The sequence below is a fragment of the Mauremys reevesii genome, linkage group 9 (genome assembly GCF_016161935.1).
Source record: "Mauremys reevesii isolate NIE-2019 linkage group 9, ASM1616193v1, whole genome shotgun sequence".
Taxonomy (NCBI): Eukaryota; Metazoa; Chordata; order Testudines; family Geoemydidae; genus Mauremys; species Mauremys reevesii.
The window spans coordinates 56,518,861-56,542,795 of NC_052631.1; the positions used below are offsets into that span (position 1 = coordinate 56,518,861).

Below are 23,935 nucleotides of genomic sequence, written 5' to 3' on the forward strand. Positions count from 1 at the left end.
ACGCTTAGTGGGCGGATCCGGAAGAAGGGGGGGGGTCTATTCCGCCTTCCGCCAAGTTGATTGGCTGAAGCTCTGTATCCGGGGACCCAATCACTGAGCGTGTTGGGGCTCGGCTGATTCTCGGCCCAGGGGCTGGGCTGCGAGAAGGGCGGAGCTAGCGGGAAAGGCTGTTGCCGCTTTGAGGGTTGAGGCTGGGACAGGGCTGGTGAGCGCAGCGGCGGTGTAGGGGTCCTGCCTGCTTCTTCGCGGGGCTGGGCGCCAGGTAGGTGGGGAAGGGCTGTGGCAGGAGGTTGGGGGCACAAGGGGGGGGCTGGGAGGCGGCAGGGCTGGAGGGAGGGTGTCTGGGTGCTCGCGGCCGTAGGGACCTGTGGATGGGGAGTCCCGAATGCTGGTTGGGGGGAAAGGGGGGATAATGGGAGTCCTTGGGCTATAGGAACAGGAGCAGGTTTGTAGACATTTTGGTGGTTCCCAGAACCCCCTCCGGCAAACTCCCCATCACCACCACTTGCCTAAGGCGCTGGGAGGGAGGGGTTTTTTGGGATGGGGCAGGGGATTGGGGTACAGGAGGAGTGCAGGGTGTAGGCTCTGAGAGGGAGTTTGGGTGCAGAAGGGGTGAGAGGTCAGGCTCTGGGAGAGAGTTTGGGTGCAAGGGGTATGAGGGATTGGGTTCAGGGAGGGAGTTTGGTGGGGGAGGGGGTCTGGGGTGCATGCTCTGGGCTGGGGCAGGTGCAGGTTCTAGGAGGGAGTTGGGGTGCAGAAGGGGTGAGAGGTCTGGCTCGGGGAGGGAGTTCGGGTCAGGGAGGGGACCTGAGGTGCAGCCTCTGGGAGGGAGTTTGGGTGCTGAGTGCAGGCTCTGGGCTGGGACAGGGGGTGGAGATGGAGGAGGAGGAGGAGGTGGTGGGGGTGCAAGCTTTGGAAGTAGATGGGGGGGTTTGGTGCTTACCTGGGGCACCTCCTCCAGCAGCGGCCCTATGCTGCTGTTCCCAGGCACCGCCCCTGCAGCTTCCCATTGGCCGTGGGGGCATTCAGGGTGGGGGCTACTACTTCCTCCCCCCCCCATGGGCTGCAAGGACGTGTGGGCAGCCACATTGAATGAGTCTGCAAGAAGCCGCTCAGCCCCACTGTTTTAAATTGCCAGGGGGCAGCAGGTGGGGAGGGGAGGGAAACTGCTGGAGCCAGGTCCCTGGGCCAGGGATATTCCTGGTGCCCAGGCACCAAGGGCCCATAGAACTCGCCGCCCATGAACAGGGGGAGTTATGGGCTGTGTTTGTCATTCACATGTGTCATTTTAATATGGGCGTTGGGAGGGGTGGTATCTCCCAGGCTTTAGCCCGGGGCAGGGACTCACCTAGGAGCTCTCTCCCATATTGCCTTTGTGTTGCCAACTCTTGTGCTTTTATTAAAGCTCCAGGTGCTGGAACTGCTATACAGTACAGTACTTCAGTTTTCATTCTTTTAAAGAAAGTTTCTAGCTGTCATGGTGAGGAAGCAGGTGCAATGTGAAGGCACAGAAATCTTTTATCATGCAAAATACATCATGAATTTTAAGCCAATCTAATGTTTTTCCAGGGCCAGACTCTGATTTTTGAAGACTGGGGACTGACAATACTACTCTTCCCTGGCAAAATCTCCCTGATAAAATCCGAACCGCCACTAATTTAACCTCAGATTCTTCCTTAAGAGTCACCTTTGCTGTTATACCTACAAACCCCAGCCTGTTAATCATAGCTGGACTAGAGACAAGCTGTGATTCTTCCTCCCCAGTTAGTGTACCTTGTTTGTTTTCAATGTAACTAAATAAGCGGGGCCAATTCCTAACCAGATTCGTTTGCTTATGTTATAGGAGGGGTAGGCAACCTATGGCCAAAGGCAGCATGCGAGCTGATTTTCAGTGGCACTCACACTGCCCGGGTCCTGGCCACCGCTCCGGGACCTCTGCGTTTTAATTTAATTTTAAATGAAGTTTCTTAAACATTTTAAAAACCTTATTTACTTTACATACAACCATAGTTTAGTTATGTATTATAGACTTATAGAAAGAGACCTTCTAAAAACATTAAAATGTATGACTGGCACACGAAACCTTAAATTAGAGTGAATAAATGAAGACTTGGCACAGCACTTCTGAACGGTTGCTAACCCCTGTGTTATAGTCTTTCTTTTTGTCTTTAAATTGTAAGCAATTCAGGGTGGGGATTGTCTCTTTTCTCTGTTGTACAGTGCTCAGCACAATGGGGCCCTAGTTCCAGTTTGGGAGTTTGCAATGCCATTATTATTAGAAAATAATTTTATATTATGGTGCTTCAATCCTGTCTTGGCTAAGGATAAACCATGTGACCATTGGTTCCTCTGCCTCTGGATGTTGTGCAGATGGACCTCAACAGATCTGCAGTAGTTCTTGATGGGCCCAGAGTGGTGGAACTGGAGGGGCGGTCTAGCCCCTACCCCTGCAATAGTCACACAGTAAACTCATACTGGGAGGGGAGGTAAGAGTGGGAGCCAGAGAGGCTGGAGTGGCTACCAGGGGTTGGGGGTTAGGCCAGAGAGTGGGACCTGCAGGGGCTGGAGTAGGCAGGTACCCCTGGGAGCCTCCTTTCCAGCCTAGAAACACTCCATTTCCTGGCTGAGTCTCAGTACCACCCCTCAATCCCCCACATTTGCAGGGAGCTTCTGCCCCACTCCCAGGCTGCTCTCTGGGAATTATTTTGCACAGTCTACTGATGTGTTTGCATTCTAGTGTTCAATTCAGAGATGGCACGGCAGTTTAAACTGGCTAAAATGAGAAGGATTTGCTGATTAAGAGTCATTTTTCCACAAATATACAAATACCTGAGTTACATAAACCTGTTTGGAGTTCTGTTATTGACATAGAATCTTTATATCAATTTGAATTTCAATAATTATGTATTTTCTGGAGCTTAAAATAGTAAGAGCTCAACTATGTTTTATGAAAAATAGCCATTTTATTTTTGTGGGACCTACACAAAAACAGTGTGCTTTCCTTAAGAGGACAATGCTAGTGAGTAAAGTATACAAGATTGATCCAAGTTACTCATCTGCTATGGTAATGTTATATGGGGAAAGTCTGTGTTTTCCAGTTTAAATGGCAGGTGTTTAAGTTCTTTGCACCACTCATTAATTAAATGTGATATGTTAAAGTATTAACTTTTTTTTTCTTTTTTTTTTTGGAATTAGATTTGCAGTGAATCCTCCAAGAAATGGCCACACGACTCAGACCAGTAAGTTCAAAGGAAATATTTTTTTCTCATCTCCGTTCTGGAACACTGGTACTCTGCAAATGTGATCCCAGTCTAAAGACACAGCACTTAGAATCCATTGAACAATCACCTGCCTTGGGTAGTTTCACTGGGATAATTTTCCCCTTGAACTCTGTAGAAGATTTGCTGAGGCGAGTTTTTGTGTAATAACGATAGGAGCAAATCTGTTTGCAACCAGGACAAAGGGTTCTCTGTACAAAGCTCTTCTGCAAAGCCTCAGTTGCTCACTCAATGCTGGTGCTGAGCAGATAGGTCACTGGTCTTATTTCAGGCAGGTGAGTACCTAGACCAGAGTGCCTGATATTGACTCTGACCAATGTCTTCATAGAAGAAAGGCTAAGGATTAATTAAAAGGATAAGCTGTATCTGCTTGGCTGCCTTCCTGGTTTTGGACCCATTAGTCTTGCTCCAAGCTTTGTGTGAGAGCTAGTTTCACCTGCTCCTTTCCATCACTGAGAATGAAACTCTTGGACTTAACTATAGTAAGCTAAGTTTGTGGGAGGGTTACAGCTATATATGAAGGAAACCTCTGGAGACTAGGAGCTACTGACAGCCAGAGTGGACTTTGTTCCCATTGATTTTAAGAGACACTTGGGGAAAATAGATCTACAACTGCACCTATCATTCATGCTTTGGTTTGTAGATACATTGCCTGCACAGTATGAAATACATGTGTATCGAAGTAGACAAGAATTTTGCAATCTGAGTGCTCTAGAGATCGAGATTGTAAATGAGTGAGCAATTGGAATATATAAAGAGTGGGGCTCGTTGGCAGAATGGGGGAGGAGGTAGATAGCTGGCATGTTGCAAAGCCCAAGAATTGCAGCTACTGTTTACAGGAAACTGAACGGATTTTTCTAATATTGGGAAACTAATGTATTTGTTTTATATCTGAGCCAAATTAGTGGCATTACATGGGTTGTGAATCAGTACATAAAGTCAGATAGGATTGTGTAGAACTTGGTTCATCATATTTTTAGGGGTGGGTAAGCTCTTGTTTCCCGTGTCTCTGGCTCTAGAGCAGTTTCAGCCTGCTTGATACAAGAACTGGGAAATTAAACAAAATAAATTAGCCTAATGAAATTTTGCACTATAATCAACCTCCTGGGAAGGTAAATACAGTCAGGATAAACCTAGTCAATGAGAGAGAATGAGACAGGGTTTTCTTACAAAGGACATAAGCTGTGCCAGTGAGTCGCTTAATACCTGGATTCAGAGTCCTCTGGTCAGCCTAATTACTGACTTGTCTAACTGCAGCAGTGGAAAATTTGAATTCTGAACTTCAGCCAAGTGACTGAGATCATTACTCATATGATCCTGTGAAGTTCAATCCTGGGTTTACTGAAAGACTTCACAAGCGTGTCTGCTTGTTATGATACTTCTCTCCCCTTCTTGCCTCTGCAGGCCAGTAAGAAATGTACCGTGATAGGTGGCTCAGGATTCTTAGGCCAACACATGGTGGAGAAGCTGCTGGAGAAAGGCTACACAGTCAATGTGTTTGATATCCAAAAGGGGTTTGAGAATGATAAAGTGCAGTTTTTCCTGGGAGATCTCTGCAGTAAAAAGGTATAGTATGAACAGAGCTAACAAATATAATACTGTGTTAGGGAACAAAAGTGAAATATATAGACTGAGCTTAGGATCTCGTAGAGGCACATTCCCCAAGGTAATTGACTCAGTTTTTGTATGAGACATGTAATGTGTTCCTTGAAAGGTGGGAAGGTCAACGCTACAGCAGTATTTTGTGGAAGGGTTGCAGTACGACCTTGTGAAAGGGTGATCAACTATGTCCCCTCTCTGCCAGTGCAGTCCCTTGCTTCTCTTTCGCCAGTGGCTAAAAATAATCCCTAAGAGGGGGACTCTTCTTGAACTCTTTGGAACAGTCCTTGGTTGTTTTAGCTTGTATCTGTACAAGGACAGGGCTTATACCTGCCTTGCAATGTGGAGACATGCATCATGACGTGTCTTGGAAATAAATTGCTGCATGTGTCTTAGAGAGGACTCCTCCACAGGCATGATGTACTCCTTACGAGGGATGCACCATAAAGCTGGGCAGTAACGTTGGGATTTGGGGTTAAATCCTTGGAAGGGTTCCATGCTGAGTTATTAACTCCTATCTGAGGTGTCCTTGGCCTTCTGCCTGCAGCTGACTAGTTGTTTCCAAGCCTTAGAAAGCTTCTGGATTTTTTTTCTGGGGGGAAAAAACAACAAATGGAGCTTCCTGCCTAGCAGTAACGGGTCTGGAGATACAAGAGCTGGTCCTATATCTTGACTCTTCAGCTTCATGAAGATGATGTGGCTGTTATGTTTCACAACAAAAATGTGGGCATGTGTGTGTTCATATAACCTATACACTTTCCAAATGGAAAGTACTCCTGGTGTTTTCACTGGTGCCTTGTCTCATCTGTCCCCCTAGGACCTGTTCCCAGCTCTACAAGGTGTGACAGTGGCTTTTCACTGTGCTTCACCAGCACCTTCCAGTGACAACAGGGATCTGTTTTACAAGGTGAATTTTATGGGGACCAAAACTGTCATTGAAGCCTGCAAAGAAGCTGGGGTTCAGGTAAGAGTAGAACATCATATGGGGGGGAAACGTGAGATGCTGAAGTCCTGATATAAGGATATAGAGCAATAGCGGCATTAAAGAAATGTGAACTCAGTGACTCCAATAGTAACTGTAAGACAACTGCACCATTTTCCCCTTGATCTTTCTGACATCACATGAGCTTTTTATTTCAATTTCTGCATATTGAAATCCTTGAGCACTGGATGAATGAGAGACTTTATTTTTTGGTGGAGGGAAAGTTGCTTATGAAATACCCCATTGTACAGTCTCTGGGTGGAAATACAGAGTTACGAAAACAATACACAGAATTAAATGATGCATGTCAAGTATGGACTCCCATCCCACAATTGCTTTCTTTCTGTAATAGGCTGCTGGGAGGAAAATGGGCCATGTGTTGTTTACCTTCAGGTTTCAGATTGGGATTTGTCAGAACAAGGAGTACATCTGAGTCCAGTACTTTAGCCAGAAAGTAATGTCTCTTTTAAAGTGTAAAAGATTAAAAAGTTGTGTTTCAGAGGGTAATTTGGTTGATGGTATTTCTCTATATATCTCTGACTTCCCATTTCAAATCTGCTGGGCCATATCATATTCTAACAAATGTAGCATAAAAATATTTTTAAGATACTTTAAAGACTAGCAAATACCTCTTAAAAAGCAGCCATTGGTATTAAGAGTTGAAATGTACCAGGAAAGCAGGGTAAGTGGGCATTCAAGTTCTCCTTGGAAACTATTTTTCCCTCTTGATTGACAACACTGGAAATTTTCTGAAGTGTCCACTTCACCTGTTTCTGAAGCATTTGATCACTTCAGTAGGATTATAAAATCCTTAGAGTAGGATATATTATGAGATGTTTATGTCGTCAGGCGGTCTGCAGTGGCTCACAACCATGAGTTTCTATCTCAGGGCAGATTGTCAGAACCAGGGCAGATACCACAAACTGGTGATGTATTCTGTAATTAGATTTCACCAAATGTGAACTCCTGGATCACTATAACAGTTTTAGCATAGAGTCAGACAGTCCTCTTAGACTCTCCAGTCTATCTTGTCATCTAGACAAACTGGGCTTGGTGATAAATGGTTATGTACACCACAATCATACCATATTCACATTGCTTCCAATCCCAAGAGACCAGTTACTTATCCCAAATCAACTGGTTCCCTAGATTTTACACCAAAGACAATGCCTGTAGCCAGTCTTATAATAAATTATCTAAAGGTTTATTAACTAGGGGGAAAAAGAGTTAGTTACAACTTAAAGCAAACAAACAAATTACTTACCATCTAAATTCTAAGAGTGACAGAGTTGTAGTAATCTGTCAATTCAAAGTGTCTTTCAGAGCAGACCCAGAAGACCGCCCCTGGGGATCTCTGGCTTCAGTTTGGTAGCTCTGCAGTCTGAACTCTCACAGGGCCAAAGAGAGAAAAAATCTTCTTGTGACTTTGTTTTGTTAGAATTTCCCAGGTGTGAGAGGCCCATTAACCAGTCCATTGTATTGCGATGTTCCTTGATGGCCCATCTGATTTTGATAGTCCTTTGGGATGAGCGGGATGCATGATTCCGGTGCCTGGGTTCACAAGTTCAGAGTAAATATTTTCAAAGTTATAAAGCAAAACTTATGCATTTTCTTAGTATGGAATACCAACATTACAAGTGAGATTAATGCATGCAAAATTTTACAAGCATTTCGTAGAGTCTAAACATTAAATACCTTAGTTTTTTTGAGCAAAACTAACATACAGGTGAACTGGTCTGATCTCCAGCTATGAGTTTGTCAGTTCTTAGCTAATGCCGGCAGCATGGGCAAGAGCTGGCATCTGGTTTGCCAGTATCACATATGTATTATGAGAAGTTTATGTATATTTTGTTTGCATTTTCTATGTGTATTAAAAAATTAATAAACAGTTCATAGAAATAAATAACTAAATACATTCCTTAGAATAGGGAGTTCCTCTGATTTTTACAGCAGTGTGCCGTCTAATGGAGCTCAATTATGAATATGGGGTTTTTATAACCTGTAATTTTCAGATCATTTTCAATTAAAGCATCTCTAAAAGGAACTGCTGCATTCTCTGTAGAACTAGCCAAGAAGAGGCTAATATTGTTCCTTCACTTTGACTTTTCATGCAGCCTTTGTAAACAATACATCTTTTGGCTTATCCTCTAATACATTACTTTTTCTTCCATAATCATTGTCAGAAACTGGTGTTAACCAGCAGTGCCAGTGTAGTCTTTGAGGGCACAGACATCAAGAATGGAACAGAAGACCTCCCTTATGCAAAGAAGCCCATCGACTACTACACAGAGACCAAGATCCTGCAGGAGAAGGTATACAGCACCATGCTGCTAATACTATCACATTCTGTACTTAAACCAGCATTTCTTCTTCGAGTGATGGTCCCTATGTGGATTCCAAATGTGGGTGCGCATTTGTGCCAGATGCTGGAGCCAAAACTGTTCATAGTAGTGTCCATTGACCCGCGCGTTCTGAGGCTTTAAGAGGTTGCGTGGGTCGATGCCGCTCCAGTTCCCTCTTACCACCACATGGCCAGAGTTGGAACCCCTGTTCCTTGCTGCTCTTAGCTTGATAAGAGAACTGCTTCTGTCCATTGTACATAGTTTTTTCTCCTTAGTTAGTTTTTTGTAGTGTACTTATTTGTTTATCATTAATTAGTTATCTGTTTCCCCTGGACTTCTCCCCTCTGGGGACTTTTTGTCTGGCAAGCTGAGTTCAAATACCGTGCTTCATGCCTGCAGTCCTTTTCTGTGAGCAATGAGCACCACCATTGCCATGGCGAAGCTCATTGCTGCCCGCTGATCTGTTTGTCAGTCGTTTCTGTCACGCATCTGCAAGGCCAGAGAACGTCACCTCCGCAAAAACCTCATGGAAGAGGCAATGCGATGCAACCGTGTGTGCTTCCAGGATCTGCTGGAGTGGGGTTCAACACTGGCAGTGAACACCTCTCCAGAGCCACCCCACCCAGCACCAGCTACATAAAAAGCACACTCATGGGCACAAAGGGAGCTCCCTGATGGCAACTGCCTCCAAGCACAGCGTTGCCTCCCTGAGCCGTGCCAGGTCAGGTGAGAAGTTGCTCACCAACTCAGACACTCCTGCTCCAAAGAAGTCCCGCTCTGAGCACAAATCTAAGACCTGCGCTCCGCTGGCACTGCCACCGGCCATGGTGTCTGGCCCGCTGCTGTCGCCTCTGGCTCTGTTCAGCCTACCACCGGCCACGGTGTCTGGCTCGCTGCTGTCACCTCTGGCTCTGTTCAGCCTGCCAAGTCCATCCAGACATACCTGCCTGGTACCATGTACTCCAGAACGCTTGTCTCCCCTTACACCAACGGCTGAACTTATGCTGCCATACATGGTCTCCCTGCCCTGTCCCAGGACCTCTGTCACTATCCGCCTACCATCCCTCGTGGACGAGCTGCTCCTATTCCAACCTTCTCTGCTCTTCTATGCTGGGCCCATCTACAGAGGAGCCCCTGTTGCCTCTGGACTGTCCTCTCACACCAGCGGTGCCAGTGGTCCTGACGGCTCTGCCCCTACCAGATCTGTCTTCCAAATCTAAGTGGTCTTCCGAACTGAACGCCACATTCTCGCCTGTACGGTCCTACAGCCCGGACCTTCAGTGCCATCCATACCCTCCCACATATGCCCCACCGGCCAATCCATGGTACCATTACTTCCGAGCACCACCCCCGCCTGGCGACCCGTATGCTGGGCCATGTGGAAGCCCTACCGTGACCATGGCATGCCACCTCACTTGTGACACTGTCCATCCCCAACGCATGTGGCCCCTTCCTCCATCTTTGAGGACCCACAGGCTATCCCTGTTCCGGCGGCACTGGTGTTACTGACAGTGACCTTACCAACCCCAGTCCATACGGGCACTTCCTCGTCTCCCGATAATGCCATCATCCCTCCTACACTGTTATGTCTTGCCGACCTAGTGCAGTACCAGGACTTATTTCAGCATATGACTACTGCCCTCAATCTTCCTGTCCAAGATGTCCAGGACCCACAGGATCAATTCTTGGACATCCTACGATCTCCTGGACCCTCATGTATTGCCCTCCCCATTCACAATGCACTCTTACAACCGGCCCAGACTGTTTGGCACACCCCGGCCTCCTGTGCCCCAACGCCATAGCAGGTGGAATGCTGCTATTGCATTCCCTCTAAGGGCATGGACTTTCTTTTCATTCAACCACCCACTCCATAACTCGCCTGTGACCAAGCACGCCCGCCAACACCTGCGGTCTACATCCCTGATTGGGCTGCCAAGAAGTTGGACCTCATGGGCTGCAAGGTCTGCTCCTCTGCTGGCCTTCAATTCTGCATCGCCAGCTACCAGGCCATCTTGGCCAGGTATGACTTCCTAACATACTCCAAGCTTGCAGACTTCCAGGCCTTCCTTCCCCCAGAGAAGCAACAAGACTTCCAATGCCAACTGGATGAAGGCAAGTTGGTGGCCAAGGTTGCTGTCCAGGCTGTGGTCGATGCTGCCAATACTGCATCCTGCTTGCTAGCATCCGGGGTTGTCCTTTGCTGAGACTTCTGGCTTCAATCCAGTGGCTTCCCAAAAGAGGTCCAAACCACCCTTGAGGACCTCCCCTTTGATGACCATAAGTTGTTCAGCTTCAAGATGGATGAGTCCCTATACTTCCTCAAGGACTCCTGTGCCACTCTCCAGTCCCTGGGCTTTTATCCTCCCCTCCCCCGACCCGTTACCAACAACGGTCCTCCTTCCGACCCCGCCCTCAGACCATGTACCAGCCTTACCACCAGCCCTATTCTCAGCGCTCACAGGATTCTTTTTGGCACCACCTGTGCACCCAGCAACCTTGCTTCCCTGCCACTGCTTCTTCATCTGTCCCCAACATTCCTCAAAGCAGCCCTTTTGACGCCTTCCCTGAGATCCATGAACCTCCCCACCATCTTCCCTCCACTCCACAGGTGGTTTTCGAGGGTCACCTTGGCCTCTTTGCTCACAACTGAGGCAGCATTACCACAGATTGCTGGGTGCTAGACATTGTTCATTGTGGGTACCTCATTGAGTTTATCTCCTTCCTGACTTGCTGCCCATCCCAGGAGCACCCTGCCACATTATCACACTCTCTCCTCCTCCAGAAGGAAGTGTATGTCTTCCAACTCAAGTGCTGCTGGGGCTTCTGTTCCCCCTATTTCCTCTTTTCGAAGGACAGTGGCCTCAGTACTGTTTTGGACCTCCGCCTTCTGAACAAATTTATTTGCAACTTCCATTTCCTCATGGTTCACCCTCCCCCTCATTATTCCCCCTCTCCCCATGGAGCTTGGTTCACAGTATGAAGGCATCCTTTATTTATATTTCCATATTGACATCCACCCTGCTCATTGCAAGTTCCTCTGCTTCACAGTCAACGCTCTCATTATCAGTTCCGGGCCATCCCCTTTGGGATTGTTAATGCTCCCCGCGTCTTCACAAAGGTCTTTGCCCTCGTGTCAGCACTGCCTGGGCCATTCTGTGTTCCCGTGCCTAAATGATTGGCTCTTCATTGCATCACCCCAAGCCCATCTCCTCACCACTATTCAAACCCTGCGTGTCCTCCTTGGCGCCCTAGGGGTTTGCATCAATGAGGAAAAGTCTATCTTCACCCCTACCCGTTCCCTCACCTTTATAGGTGCTCGTTGCAGCCTGGGCTTACCTTCCCTCAGAATGCTTCACCACTCTTATCACTCTCCTTGCACAGCTCTGCTGACACCCATGTACCCACATCCGTGTTGCCTCTCCCTTCTGGGTAATATGGCAGCCTGCACCTCCGTTACCCCATACACCCATTTCCATCTGTGCTGCCTCCAACTGTGGCTCCGGTCCATCTACAACCTGCAGTCTGACCACCTCAACAAAATGAGTCCTCATTCCCCCACCAGTTCTTGCCTTTCTCATCTGGTGGTGCAATCCAGCCACAGTTTTGACTGGCGTTCCCTTCGCACCTCCCACACCCCACCTTACCCTCGCAACAGATGCTTTGCTCGTTGGCTGGGGCGCTCATCTAGACAACCATGTGGCTCAGGGCCTCTGGTCACTCAGGGAAGCACGGATGCGTCTCAGCATCCTAGAGCTGCAAGCCGTTTGCCTTGCCTGCTGGGCCTTCCTACCTCTCCTTCGATCCCGCTGTGTACAACTGCTATTTACATCAACAAGCAGGGTGGCGCCCCATCCCTCTCTCTCTACCAAGGCCATCCTCCTGTGGAACTGGTGCCTCCAGCACGACATGTTGCAGGCAGCACATCTTCCCAGAACCAGCAACTCCATGGCAGACATGCTCAGCTACTCCTTCCATGCCAATCACAAGTGGGAACTTTACAACTCCGGTCCCTTTTCCACCTGTGGGGCATGCTGACTTGGGACCTCTTTGCCATGCCAGAAAACCACAAACTTCCCCTCTTTTGCTCCAGAGGTGCTCTTGGCCCAGGCTCCTAGGGCAACGCCCTCCTCGTTCCCTGGATCCCCAGTCTATGCTATGCTTTTCTGCCTATTTCCTTACTTCCCCAAGTCCTCTGCGAAGTACAGCGAAATTGCGCAACTCTTCTCCTCAGAGTCCCCTCCTCTTCTCACCGGTATTGGTACATAACTCTCCTCCACCTCTCTGTTCACCCCTAGATACGTCTTCCGGACATCCTGAATCTCCTCACACAACATGGCTGACACCACCACCCCAACCTGGGTCCTTTCCACTTCACGGCCTGGTATTTGATGGGGCTCATGTGTAGACAACACACATTCCTCTCCTGTTCATGGCATCCTTTCCCGGAGTTGCCACTCATCTGGTAGGGCATGTTACCATGCCAAAGGGTGCCATTTTGTCGCCTGGGCTCCCCTTGGATTATCTCCGTTCCTGCCATTCTGGACTACTTCCTCCACCTCCATCAGTCGGGCCTTGCCCACTCTTCTGTCTGCATCTACCTGGCAGTGCTTAGTGCTTCGATTTTTCCGTCTTCATCCACCCGACTACCTCCTCCTTTTTGCATAGCTTTCTTAATGCCTTCCTCACCATATAAAAGCCTACTTCTTTCTGGGACCTTAACCTCATCCTCTTGGCCCTCACCAAACCACCATTTGAGCCGCTTGCAACATGCTCCCTCGCCCAAATCTCTCCATGAAGGTGGTGATCTTGGTGGCCATCACACCTCTAAGACGAGTTAGTGAACCTAGCAGCCATGATGGCAGGACCCCCCTTTATTGTTTTGCAGAAAGACAAGGTCTCCCTTTGTCTCCATCCCAAATTCCTCCCCAAAGTTTCCTCCCCATTTCACCTCAACCAATCTGTGCACATCCCCACCTTCTACCCTAAACTGCAGGTCTCTTCCCAGGAATGTGTTTTCACACCCTGGATGTATGCCATGAATTGGCCTTTTACCTCCAGCGAACCCAGTGCTTTTCAGGCCTCCCCATTGGCTTTTTATCACTGTTGCGGAGTGTTGTTGCAGCCATGCCCTTTCGTTGCAATGCCTCTTGTTGCTTCATGGACCTCTACATGCTCTCCCATATTTCTCTTCCCTCCCTCCCTCCCCCCGGGAGTCATGGCCCAGTCCACACTGGCTCACGCTGCTACATCCACTTTCCTGGCGGATGTCCCATGGCATGACAACAGTCAAGCTGCCACCTGTGCCTCGGTCTACACCTTTTCTGCTTATTATGCCATCACCTCTGCCAAATCAACAAATGCTGCAGTGGGCCATGCTGTACTTCGTACTATCTCTTCTTCCAAGCCCTCACAGCCACCTTCTACCTGTGCACTACTCACTACTCTCCCACGTTTGAAATCCACATAGGGACCACCACTCGAAGAAGAGGAGGTTACTTACTGTAACTGGAGGTTCTTCAAGATGTGTGGTCCCTATCTGGATTCCAGTCCTGCTCTCTTTCCCCTCTACTCTGGGCTGCTTTGTTGCCAGGAAGAGGAAACTGGAGCAGCGTTGACCTGCCCAGCTTCTTAAAGCCTCGTATGCGGTGGTCAGCGGACACTACTATGAATAATTCCAGCTCCAGCACATGGTGAGCATGCACACCCACATTTAGAATCCAAATAGGGACCGCACATTGTGAAGAGTATCCAATTACAGTAAGTAACCTCCTCTTCCCAAAGTGGGGCATGCCTTGTGCAGTGGGGGCAGACAACTAGCCATGGGGTGGACAGACTTCTTAGTTGTTTTTCAGAGTCTCAGCTTTCATTTAAAAAACAAGACATCTCTAGCTCTTATGGTTGCAAAGAAAACCTTTAAAACGTGACCCAAGTATAACTGATGCAGCAAAGTTTGCCTGAGTTCTCAGAGCCTGAAAGGATAGCTCTAAGATATAAAATGTACCATTCATTTCACCAGAGCTGTTCTTCTTTAGGTGCTTGCTCATGTCGATTCCATTCTAAGTGTGTGTGCACCCACGTGCACAGTTATCGGAGACTTTTGCCTTCGCGGTATCCAGAGGGCTGGCTGTGGTGCCCCCTTGAGTGCTGTGCTTGTGCGTTGGTATATCAGGTGCCGCCATCCCAGTGTCCTCTCAGTTCATTCTTACTAACCATGGTGGTTAGTAGGAGTGCTTCTTTCTCTGACTTCACAGGTGGTCAGCATTTTTTTTTCCTACTTGATCTTTGTGCTATATCTGCAAATAATTTGTTTATAATAGTTTCTATGTAGTAGTTATATAGTAAATAGTCCATTAGGATCCAGGCAGGGACTTTGCTCCAGGCAGGGCATGCCCTCGTCTCCAGATTTTAAACCCTGCTCTGACTGCAACAGGCCTATGCCTGTTAGAGACCCGCACAGCAGCTGTTTGGAGTGTGTAGTGGAATCCCACATAAAAGAGAAGTGTTGCATCTGCAAGAACTTTCGTCCCAGGACACAGAAAGAGCAGGAGTTGGGTGTTAAATATGGCAGGGGACTGTTTAAATGAAACACAACCAAATCCTTGTAGTTGGAATTTAAAAAAAAGGTATGGAAACAATCTCAATCTCAACAATTTACATTTGAATACCAATTTAAGTTGACAGTGGCCCCTTAAGCAAAAGTATTAGGCTTAACAGCATTTTTACATTCCTTGAAAAAACACAAAGCTTTTTTTAAAAAAAAATTAAGAATTTGCTATTCAAAAATCTCATCAGAGCATCTGTTCATTTGCAAACTCAGCTGCCTTGCAGATTGATGATCTAATGTAGTAGGAGGCTTATGAATACATGATTAGATAAATCCAGCTCAGTATGCCCATAATTATGCCTTTGTTTTTGTCTAAGCCAGGGGTCGGCAACCTTTCAGAAGAGGTGTGCCGAGTCTTCATTTATTCACTCTAATTTAAGGTTTCGCGTGCCAGTAATACATTTTAAGATGATCTAATAATTGGAGATATACCAATCTCCTAGAACTGGAAGGGACCTTGAAAGGTCATTGAGTCGAGTCTAGCCCCCTGCCTTCACTAGCAGGATCAATTTTTGCCCCAGATCCCTAAGTGGCCCCCTCAAGGATTGAACTCACAACCCTGGGTTTAGCAGGCCAATGCTCAAACCACTGAGCTATCCCTCCCCCCTCTCTTTTTATAAGTCTATAATATATAACTAAACTATTGTTGTATGTAAAGTAAATAAGGTTTCAGAATGTTTAAGAAGCTTCGTTTAAAATTAAATTAAAATGCAGAGCCCCCCGGACTGGTGGCCAGGACCTGGGCAGTGTGAGTGCCACTGAAAATCAGCTTGCGTGCCGCCTTCAGCACCTGTGCCATAGGTTGCCTACCCCAGGTCTAAGCAGTGGAAATATCCATATTTATTTGCACATACAACTCAGTACTTCATAACAAATAACATGGGTTTCTTCCGGGAAAGACACCAGCTGCTGGAATATGGTAGAACATGTTGTTTGGAAACTCCTAATGGAACTAAAACTAAACTAAGTCTGCATGTTATCAGTTGGTGCTTCCAGTGGAGTGAGATGATTCTTTCTCAAAAGGTGCATTAAGGGAGCTAATGATGGAAATCTTTCATTTATTGACGAGCTAAAGGATTTTGGGGTGGAAAAATAATTTTCTGATTCTCCTATTCCCCACTACCTAAGCAAGGAATGGGATGGAGCGGTGCAGTTCCGGAATTCCATTGTTCACCTATAGATATGATTTCCTTGGTCCTTGTTGAGAGACCTCCTTTGCTCTCTTCTTTGCTGACTGATCTGTGAAGTTGTGTCTGACAATGAAACTGGATGTGGCCTTGTCTGCTGCCTTCCTGACAGGAAGACGAGTGGGGGGAAAAAAGGAGGCAATCCAGAGGAAAAAGGTGTTCCCCTAAGGCATAGATGGGCATTAGCTCATATATTGATGCTGGAGAGAGGTTTTCCCAAAAGATGTGGAGGAAGCATTTTTCTAGTGAGAAGCAGTTCAATGGGATGACACAAGGGATGCATTTCTAAGCCATCTGTTGGTCTCACCAGTCTTTCTTGACTAACTTTTTGTCTCCCACAGGAAGTGCTAAATGCTAATGACCCAGATGATGATTTCTTCACAACTGCCATTCGCCCTCATGGGATATTTGGTCCCAGGGACCTCCAGCTGGTTCCCATCCTCATTCAGGCAGCTAAGAGTGGCAAAATGAAGTTCATGATTGGGTGAGAGAGGCTCAGACATCTTTGTCTCATGGGAAATTTGATAACAAAGTGACATGCCCCTTTTGGAAGAGAGTATTATTAAATCTGTAGTATCAAAGATGTGGATGGTGCTTCTCCAATGTTAAATCAAAGGCCTTGACTGGAGATGCCCAAGAACTAGGCAGAATGTGTGATTTAACAGTCCATCAACTTCTGCACAGAACCTACTCAGGAATCAAAAAAAATTTCCAGGAAATTATGGGTTCCCCAGCTATACCACCACTGCTTTGACCAAGGGTTCATTTTGAAGAAGCCTTCTTTTTGTGGGATACTGGCACTGAGATGACTGTCTCCTGTTTGAAGAGACTACATCACTTGAGCTATCTATGAACAATCTAGAACAAATGAATATAATTATAATATACCTATGTACAAATATTGCTTAATGCACTACTGGAAGGTGCTAAAACTCTACAGTAATGAGTGGCATATGAGCCTTTATCAGATAGACCATCTTTGAGTTTGTTGTTCTATGCTAGCTTATAGTGAAGATTCTTGATCATTATGGCTAAATTATGATTGTGACATTACAGGTCAAACCAAAGATTGACCTGTAAATCAGAGAGAAGTTGCATTCAAATGCCACAGACCTAGTAGTTGGGACAGTAGTTCAAAGCTGACCAGTCACACATTCAGCATGGTCCAGTTATGTTCATCTATAATATGCAACAAGACCTGACAGAGCATGGATTGTTACATTAGCTCATCTAGTGTTATACAATTCTTGCTTTCAACTCTTATTGTGATCTCAACACTTAAATTGCATTTTGATATTCATATTGATAACTATAATAAGGTTCAAAAACTTTGCTTCCTCATTGAAAGTGGCACAACTTGTAGTGTGGAATTTAAAACTTAGAGCAAGAAATAGTACTGACTGCCATTAAGACTTTTTTTCTTAGACTCATGTATTGTGATTTAAAAAATACATTTCCTGTCCAGTTTATGATGGATTTAATTGCATGCCGGGAGGGGTAGGTGTGTGTGTGTGAGAGAGAGATTTAGAGAGAAAAACAAGGAGTCCGGTGGTACCTTAAAGACTAACAGATTTCTTTGGGCATGAGCTTTTGTGGGTAAAAAAGTTCTGAAGAAGTGAGTGGTGGGTTTTTTTTGGTTTTTTTGTTGTTTTTTTTTTAACCCACAAAAGCTCATGCCCAAATAAATCTGTTAGTCTTTAAGGTGCCACCGGATTCCTTGTTGTTTTTGTGGATACAGACTAACACGGCTACCCCCTGACATTTAGAAAGAGAGGTGTCTTGTGTGGCTTTTGTGTTAGCTTGCACCTCTACCATCAATTAAACTTCCCCTCTCAAGCTGCTTTATGAATCATTAATCCAAATAAATGTAAGCTTTCCTATCTTATGATACGGAAACATTTCTTGTGCAGTCTCCACTTTCCTCCATCAGAAAGCTGTTGGCTGTGCATAACTAGAAACACTCATGTATTCCCTTCCAGTGAAGACTATTTTCTTTTCTGTCTTTGTATGACCCATTAAAGCCAGAATGACTGAAAATTATAAATCATCAGGACAATTGTTTCACAATAATTTGCTTTCAGGGATAGGGGCTGGGAGAGTGCATCTGACAATCCAGTTGTTGATTTAATTAGGCTCTTAAAGAGAAATGAACACAGTGGGTTAAATTCAACTCTGATGTAAGCAGGTGAAGATCCCCCTCACTTTGGCCAGGGCTAAATTTGGATGAAATTTTAAATTTAATGAGCCAGGCAAATTCATAATTGAGCAGAAAGCTTGTCCTTAAATGACCACTTTTATGCTAGATACAATATCCATATTTGTCCTGCATCTGTGGATTGTTCCACTGATGTTCTATGTGTCCCCAAACCTTCAGATTTCAATTAGGTGTGACTGCAGGTTTTGAAGGCTTTGGACAGGAGCTGGGGTGGTGCCAGGCTTGCTCTGCTCTCCTGAATAGTGATTTAGGTTTGTCTACACTAGCACTTTTATCGGTTTGGTGTGTGAAAAAAACACACTCTCCAATTAACATAGCTACCACTGCTCATTGGGGATGGTTTAATTATGCTGGTGGGAGAGAGCTCTCCCATTGGCATAGAGCAGCTACATGGGAGACCTTGCAGTGGCGCAGCTGCAACAGTACAGCTGTGCCACTGTAAGGTCCGTAGTGTAGGCAAAGCCTTAGAGACTTCTCGTTCAGAAACAGGTTGGCCTGAAGCCATAGGTGCCGACTTCCCCTCTGCCCGGTGGGTGCTCGACTCCCCCGGCCCTGCCCCGGCCCACCTCTTCCTGCCCCTGCACCCCCCTTGCCCCACCCCCATACCTCCCTGCCCCACCTTTTCTCAGCCCTGCCCCCTTCCCGCCCCATTCTACCTTCTTCCCCCAAGTCCCTGTCCCTTCCCTGCCTCTTCTCCCCCTCCCTCCTGGGAAGTCCTGAGTGCTGCCAAACAGCTGTCGGGGGGCGGAAAGCGCTGGGAGGGAAGGGGAGGAGCAGGGACATAGTGTGCTTGGGTGGGGGGGAAGAAAGAGGTGAGGAGAGGGGAGCTTGGCTGCTGGTGGGTGCAGCGCACCCACTAATTTTTCCCCATGGGTGCTCCAGCCCTGAAGCAGCACCTTTTTCTGACATCTGGGGAAGAGGTAGCTGGTAGCTCAGCTTTGCCTTTTGCCACTTGCTGATTTTCAGCTGCCTTGTACATTGAGATAAGTTTTTTCCTTTTGTGTATGCAGGGACGGGAAGAACCTAGTAGACTTTACCTTTGTGGAAAATGTGGTCCATGGGCACATACTAGCTGCAGAACATCTTCATAAAGACTCTCCCCTGTGTGGGAAGGTAAGGTATTCTCTCCGTTGCATATGGATAGCAAAACTGGGTGTGATCAGAGGTTCCATTTCTTTGTGTCCTCCTTGTTCTCACACATTTTGTTCCCTTAGCTCTTCTTTCCTCTCAATGACTTGGATGAATTTTTATTGCACAGGAAAGTGACTGCACTAACTAGAATAAAACCCACTATGAAAAAGTGCTGTGTAAACTTCCCTCAGACTCCATCTCCTCACCCCAACATGCACTGTTCTGCCGCACCCCATGGTCGGGACTTAGCTGGGGTTGGGGGAGTGTGGTACCCTATCCATGCTCTGCCCACGCTCCTGAAATAGCTGCATGTTTCTGCTAGTAGGATTGGCAATACAATAGTTAAATAGCCTTTAACCATAAGGGTTAAAGATAGACTTAGACTTAGACTTAAACTTAAAAGTATAACATAGCAGTTACAAAACACCTACTCCAAGGCAGCAGAAATTGTCAGGGTTATCTTTGGGTAAAGAATTAAACAGTGCAACAATCACTAATAGTCTGAGGTCTTGTCTACGCTTAAAATGCTACAGTGGCACAGCTGTGCAGCTGTATCGCTTCAGTGTAGACACTGTCTACACCAACAAGAGGGTTGGTCCAATCGGCATAGGTAATCCTCCTCCCCGAGAGGTGGTAGCTAGGTCAACAGAAGAATTCTTCTGTCAACCTAGAGCTGTCTACATGGGGACTTAGGCTGGCTTAACTATGTCACTCGGGGGTGTGAATTTTCACTTCTGGTTTGTTGGGAGCAGTGGGCTCTCTTAACAAGGGAGAGAGTTGTAGCTCCGTTAATGGCCATTTCTTGATATTAAATGTAGTTAATTTTCTTTTTTAAGTCTGATACTAAGAATCATCAGAGCAAAGCTGCGGGTGTTAATCTAGTCAACAATAAAATGAAACGAAAACTATGATTTTATAAAAATGTGTCCAAATTGTCACATTTAATCACAAGGCTTTTTTTGTTTTTTCTTTCAGGCATTTCACATCACAAATGATGAGCCAGTCCCTTTCTGGTCATTCATGTCTCGTATCTTGACTGGCTTGAACTACGATGCACCCAAATACCAAATCCCCTATTGGGTGGCATATTACTTAGCCCTCTTACTGTCTCTGGGGTTGCTGCTGCTGAGTCCACTCATAACGATCAAACCTACCTTCACCCCCATGCGGGTAGCATTAGCTGGGACATTCCATTACTACAGTTGCAAGAGGGCCAAAAGGGACATGGGCTACAAGCCGGTGGTGAGCCTGGATGAAGCAGTGGAGAGGACTATCCAGAGCTTTTCCCACCTACGCCGGGCAAAGTAAGGAGACGCAGAGAAACTGAAGAGACCTGAATTCTCTGGACAGATTAACCTTTCCTCAAGCCTCTCCTAGGGATAACAAGTTTCTCTGGGTTGAAGGACTTCATCCTGTAGTTGTACTAACAGCCCGTACTTCTCTGTGACTGCTTTGTGTGACAGCCTGTTCTAAAATAGCTATTGGCTGCTACTGTTTGAATAAACATCCTAATATTTCCTCCTAAAGTAGTGAGCTAGCACATCCTGATTCCATCCCCTGCTGTCTCCGCCCATGACTTCTATTTTGCTGCTTTGGTGACTATGCCAGCCTATCCTAATGGCAGTGGATTAACAGCCATTCTAAACAAGTCTCACTTTCATCCACCTCCCACCACTAATTGAGTGTGTTGGATATTTCTTATGGTGCAATCATGGACAAAATACATTGAAGAGTGTGTTTGGGAGATGTGCTGGAGGAACAAGTGAGATTTAAGGGGAGAAAGCCAGCCAAAGCGATACTCTTAAAACTTATGTCCACTATTAAACAAAACATAATGGTGACCATGTTTTATCATCACTACCTCTTTGCATATTTTGTTGTCGAATCATGAAATGAATTTGTTCTAATAGGCACAGGAGGAAGTGGGCGAGCAAGCTGCTGGACCACTTCTGGTTGCGGAGGACTCCTTGCTACTGGCTTCCTCCTCGTTGTCGCCGGACGAAGCTATAGTGGGGCCCTCTCCACTGGTTCCCAGGATGATGCTAAGGCACATCAAGAGCTGTTAAAGAGGGTCGCCGCCAATCTGGGCCTCTAGGCGGAGGAGTTAAAGGAACCCACAGACTCTCTATGGTCTCTGCCCCGTAGCCCTGGCCAGGCTAGCTTTGGCGCTACATGAGAGGGTAAAGAAAATTACAAATGCCCTCTGGCAAGCTCCCTTCTTCTTGCCTCCGCTCTCCAAGATAGCGGAGCGCAAGTACTTTATGCCATCCAAGGGTCACAAGTACCTTTATACCCCCACTGCTCCCAATTCCCTAGTGGTAGAGGCAGTCAGCCACAGAGAGAGACCGGGTCAACCGGGGACTACTCCTAAGAATAAAGACTCAGACTAGACCTGTTTGAGCATAAAGTTTATTCATCCTCCGGTCTATAGTTGTGGGTTGCCAACCATCAGGCCTGTCAAGGTTCCTTCCCCACTCTGAACTCAAGAGAACTGAAGAATCCTGTTCTTAAAAGAAGAATTTTATTAAAAGAAAAGGTAAACTTCATCTCTGTAAAATCAGGATGGAAAATTACTTTACAGGGTAATCAGATTCAAAGAGCCCTTAGGAACCTCCTCTAGCCTTAGGTTCAAAATTACAGCAAACAGAGGTAAACCCTCTAGCAAAAGGAACTTTTACAAGTTGAGAAAACAAAGATAAAACTAACACGCCTTGCCTGGCTGTTACTTACAAGTTTGAAATATGAGAGACTTGTGCAGAAAGATTTGGAGAACATGGATTGATGTCCGGTCCCTTTTAGTCCCAAGAGCGAACACCACCCAAAAACAAAGAGCACAAACAAAAGCCCTGCCCCCCAGATTTGAAAGTATCTTGTTCCCTTATTGGTCCTTTGGGTCAGGTGTCAGCCAGGTTACCTGAGCTTCTTAACCCTTTACAGGTAAAAGGATTTGGTGCCTCTGGCCAGGAGGGAATTTATAGAATTGTATACAGGAGGGTTGTTACCTTTCCCTTTAGAGTTATGACATGCCCCCCAAACCACAGATAGTGTTGGACAGCTGGTTCCACACTGGCTGTGATTTCTTCCTGGAGCTCTAGGAGAAAACAGAGTTAATAAGACACATTAGACATGCTACTGATTATATAAAAACTAACAATATGTCCCACATTCCAAGAACAATTTTTAATCAGTTGATTCTGGGAAACGTTCAGGGGAGAGCACATCAGCCACTTTGTTAGAAGTTCCTGAAATGTGTTGTATTTCAAAATCAAAATCTTGGAGAACTAAACTCCACCAAAGAAGTTTTTTGTTATTTCCCTTGGCAGTATGAAGCCACTTCAGCCCAGCATGGTCAGTTTGTAGTTGGAAATGCCGTCCCCAAATGTATGGGTGTAGCTTTTCCAAGGTGTACACAATGGCATAGCGTTCCTTTTCACTGATTGACCAGTGGCTTTCCCTCTCAGACAGTTTCTTGCTGAGATACACGACAGGATGGAATTCTTGATCCGGTCCTTCCTGCATTAAAACTGTTCCCACACCATGCTCGGACGCATCTGTGGTTACTAGGAATGGTTTGTCAAAGTCTGGGGCCCTTAGCACAGGGTCAGACATGAGTGTCGCTTTAAGCTGATTAAAGGCCTTCTGACACTCTTCAGTCCACTGAACTGCATTTGGCTGTTTCTTTTTGGTTAGGTGTGTCATGGGGGCAGCAATTTGGCTGTAGTGTGGTATAAATCGCCTGTAATATCTGGCCAAGCCTAAGAAGGATTGGACCTGTTTCTTTGACTTTGGGACTGGCCACTTTTGGATAGCATCCACTTTGTCCTGTAGGGGGTTGATAGTTCTTTGACCCACCTAGTGTCCAAGGTAAGTCACTCTGTTTAGGCCTATTTGACACTTTTTAGCCTTAACAGTTAGTCCTACCTCCCTTATGCACTTGAAGACTTTTTGCAGATGTTCCAGGTGTTCTGCCCATGAATCAGAAAAGATGGCCAGATCGTCAAGGTAGGCGACGGCAGATTCTCCCAATCCTGCTAAGAGACCATCTTGAAGTTTTTGGAAGGTGGCAGGTGCATTTCGCAGCCCGAAAGGGAGCACATTAAATGCATACGGTCCAATTTGAGTGATGAAGGGTGACCTTTCCTTGGCGGATTCATCTAGCGGTACTTGACAGTACCCCTTGGTTAAGTCTAAGGTAGAGATTGTTGCAACCCTATGCTCAGTTATGGTTTCTGTATGGCCAATTGTCGGTCTACGGCCATTTTGTTCTGGTAAAAGGACAAGGCAACCTCCATTTTGGATCAGGTTCTTGTTCCTCAGAAAAGGCGGGAAAATAGAAAGGGCAGGAACCTAACCTTGCCCAGCAACACCGTGGTGCTGTGTGCAGCCCTAAGGTGCAGTGTGCAACATTATAGTGCCGTGTGCCTTTTTCCCGCTCTTTTTGCCTGGTCACCTAGGGGTCAGGCTAGTGCCGTGTGCATAAGGCTAGTGTGCCAAGTGCAGCTCCTGTTTGCGTAGAGGGCAACAGCTCGGAGCCTGGAGGGTGTAGGAGCCAGGGACCAATCAGACGCTGACACGAGTAAGAGCCTTCGAATAAAAC

At 46.4% G+C, this 23,935-nt stretch overlaps 1 protein-coding gene across 2 annotated transcripts; it reads left to right on the forward strand.

The window, feature by feature from the left end:
* The first annotated feature begins 20 nt into the window (after nt 1-20).
* On the forward strand, nt 21-21,198 carry NSDHL (NAD(P) dependent steroid dehydrogenase-like). Of its 2 annotated transcripts, XM_039488897.1 has the most exons (8): nt 28-262; nt 3,196-3,239; nt 4,683-4,844; nt 5,695-5,841; nt 8,043-8,171; nt 16,334-16,476; nt 19,218-19,320; nt 20,314-21,198. In XM_039488897.1, the coding sequence occupies exons 2-8, from the start codon at nt 3,219-3,221 to the stop codon at nt 20,644-20,646; spliced, it is 1,038 nt and encodes a 345-aa protein (XP_039344831.1). In that variant the 5' UTR covers nt 28-262; nt 3,196-3,218; the 3' UTR covers nt 20,647-21,198. The 2 variants fall into 2 exon arrangements, with proteins under 2 accessions (XP_039344832.1, XP_039344831.1); XM_039488898.1 differs by lacking the exon at nt 8,043-8,171 and having other exon boundaries at nt 21-262.
* The last annotated feature ends 2,737 nt before the right edge of the window (nt 21,199-23,935 follow it).

Bases quoted from the DNA above. Each gene is read 5' to 3' on its own strand.
- NSDHL (XM_039488897.1), top strand. From the start codon at position 3,219: ATGGCCACACGACTCAGACCA. The intron at 4,845-5,694 runs GTATAGTATGAA...CTGTCCCCCTAG, and splicing joins GAGATCTCTGCAGTAAAAAG to GACCTGTTCCCAGCTCTACA. The intron at 8,172-16,333 runs GTATACAGCACC...TGTCTCCCACAG, and splicing joins CCAAGATCCTGCAGGAGAAG to GAAGTGCTAAATGCTAATGA.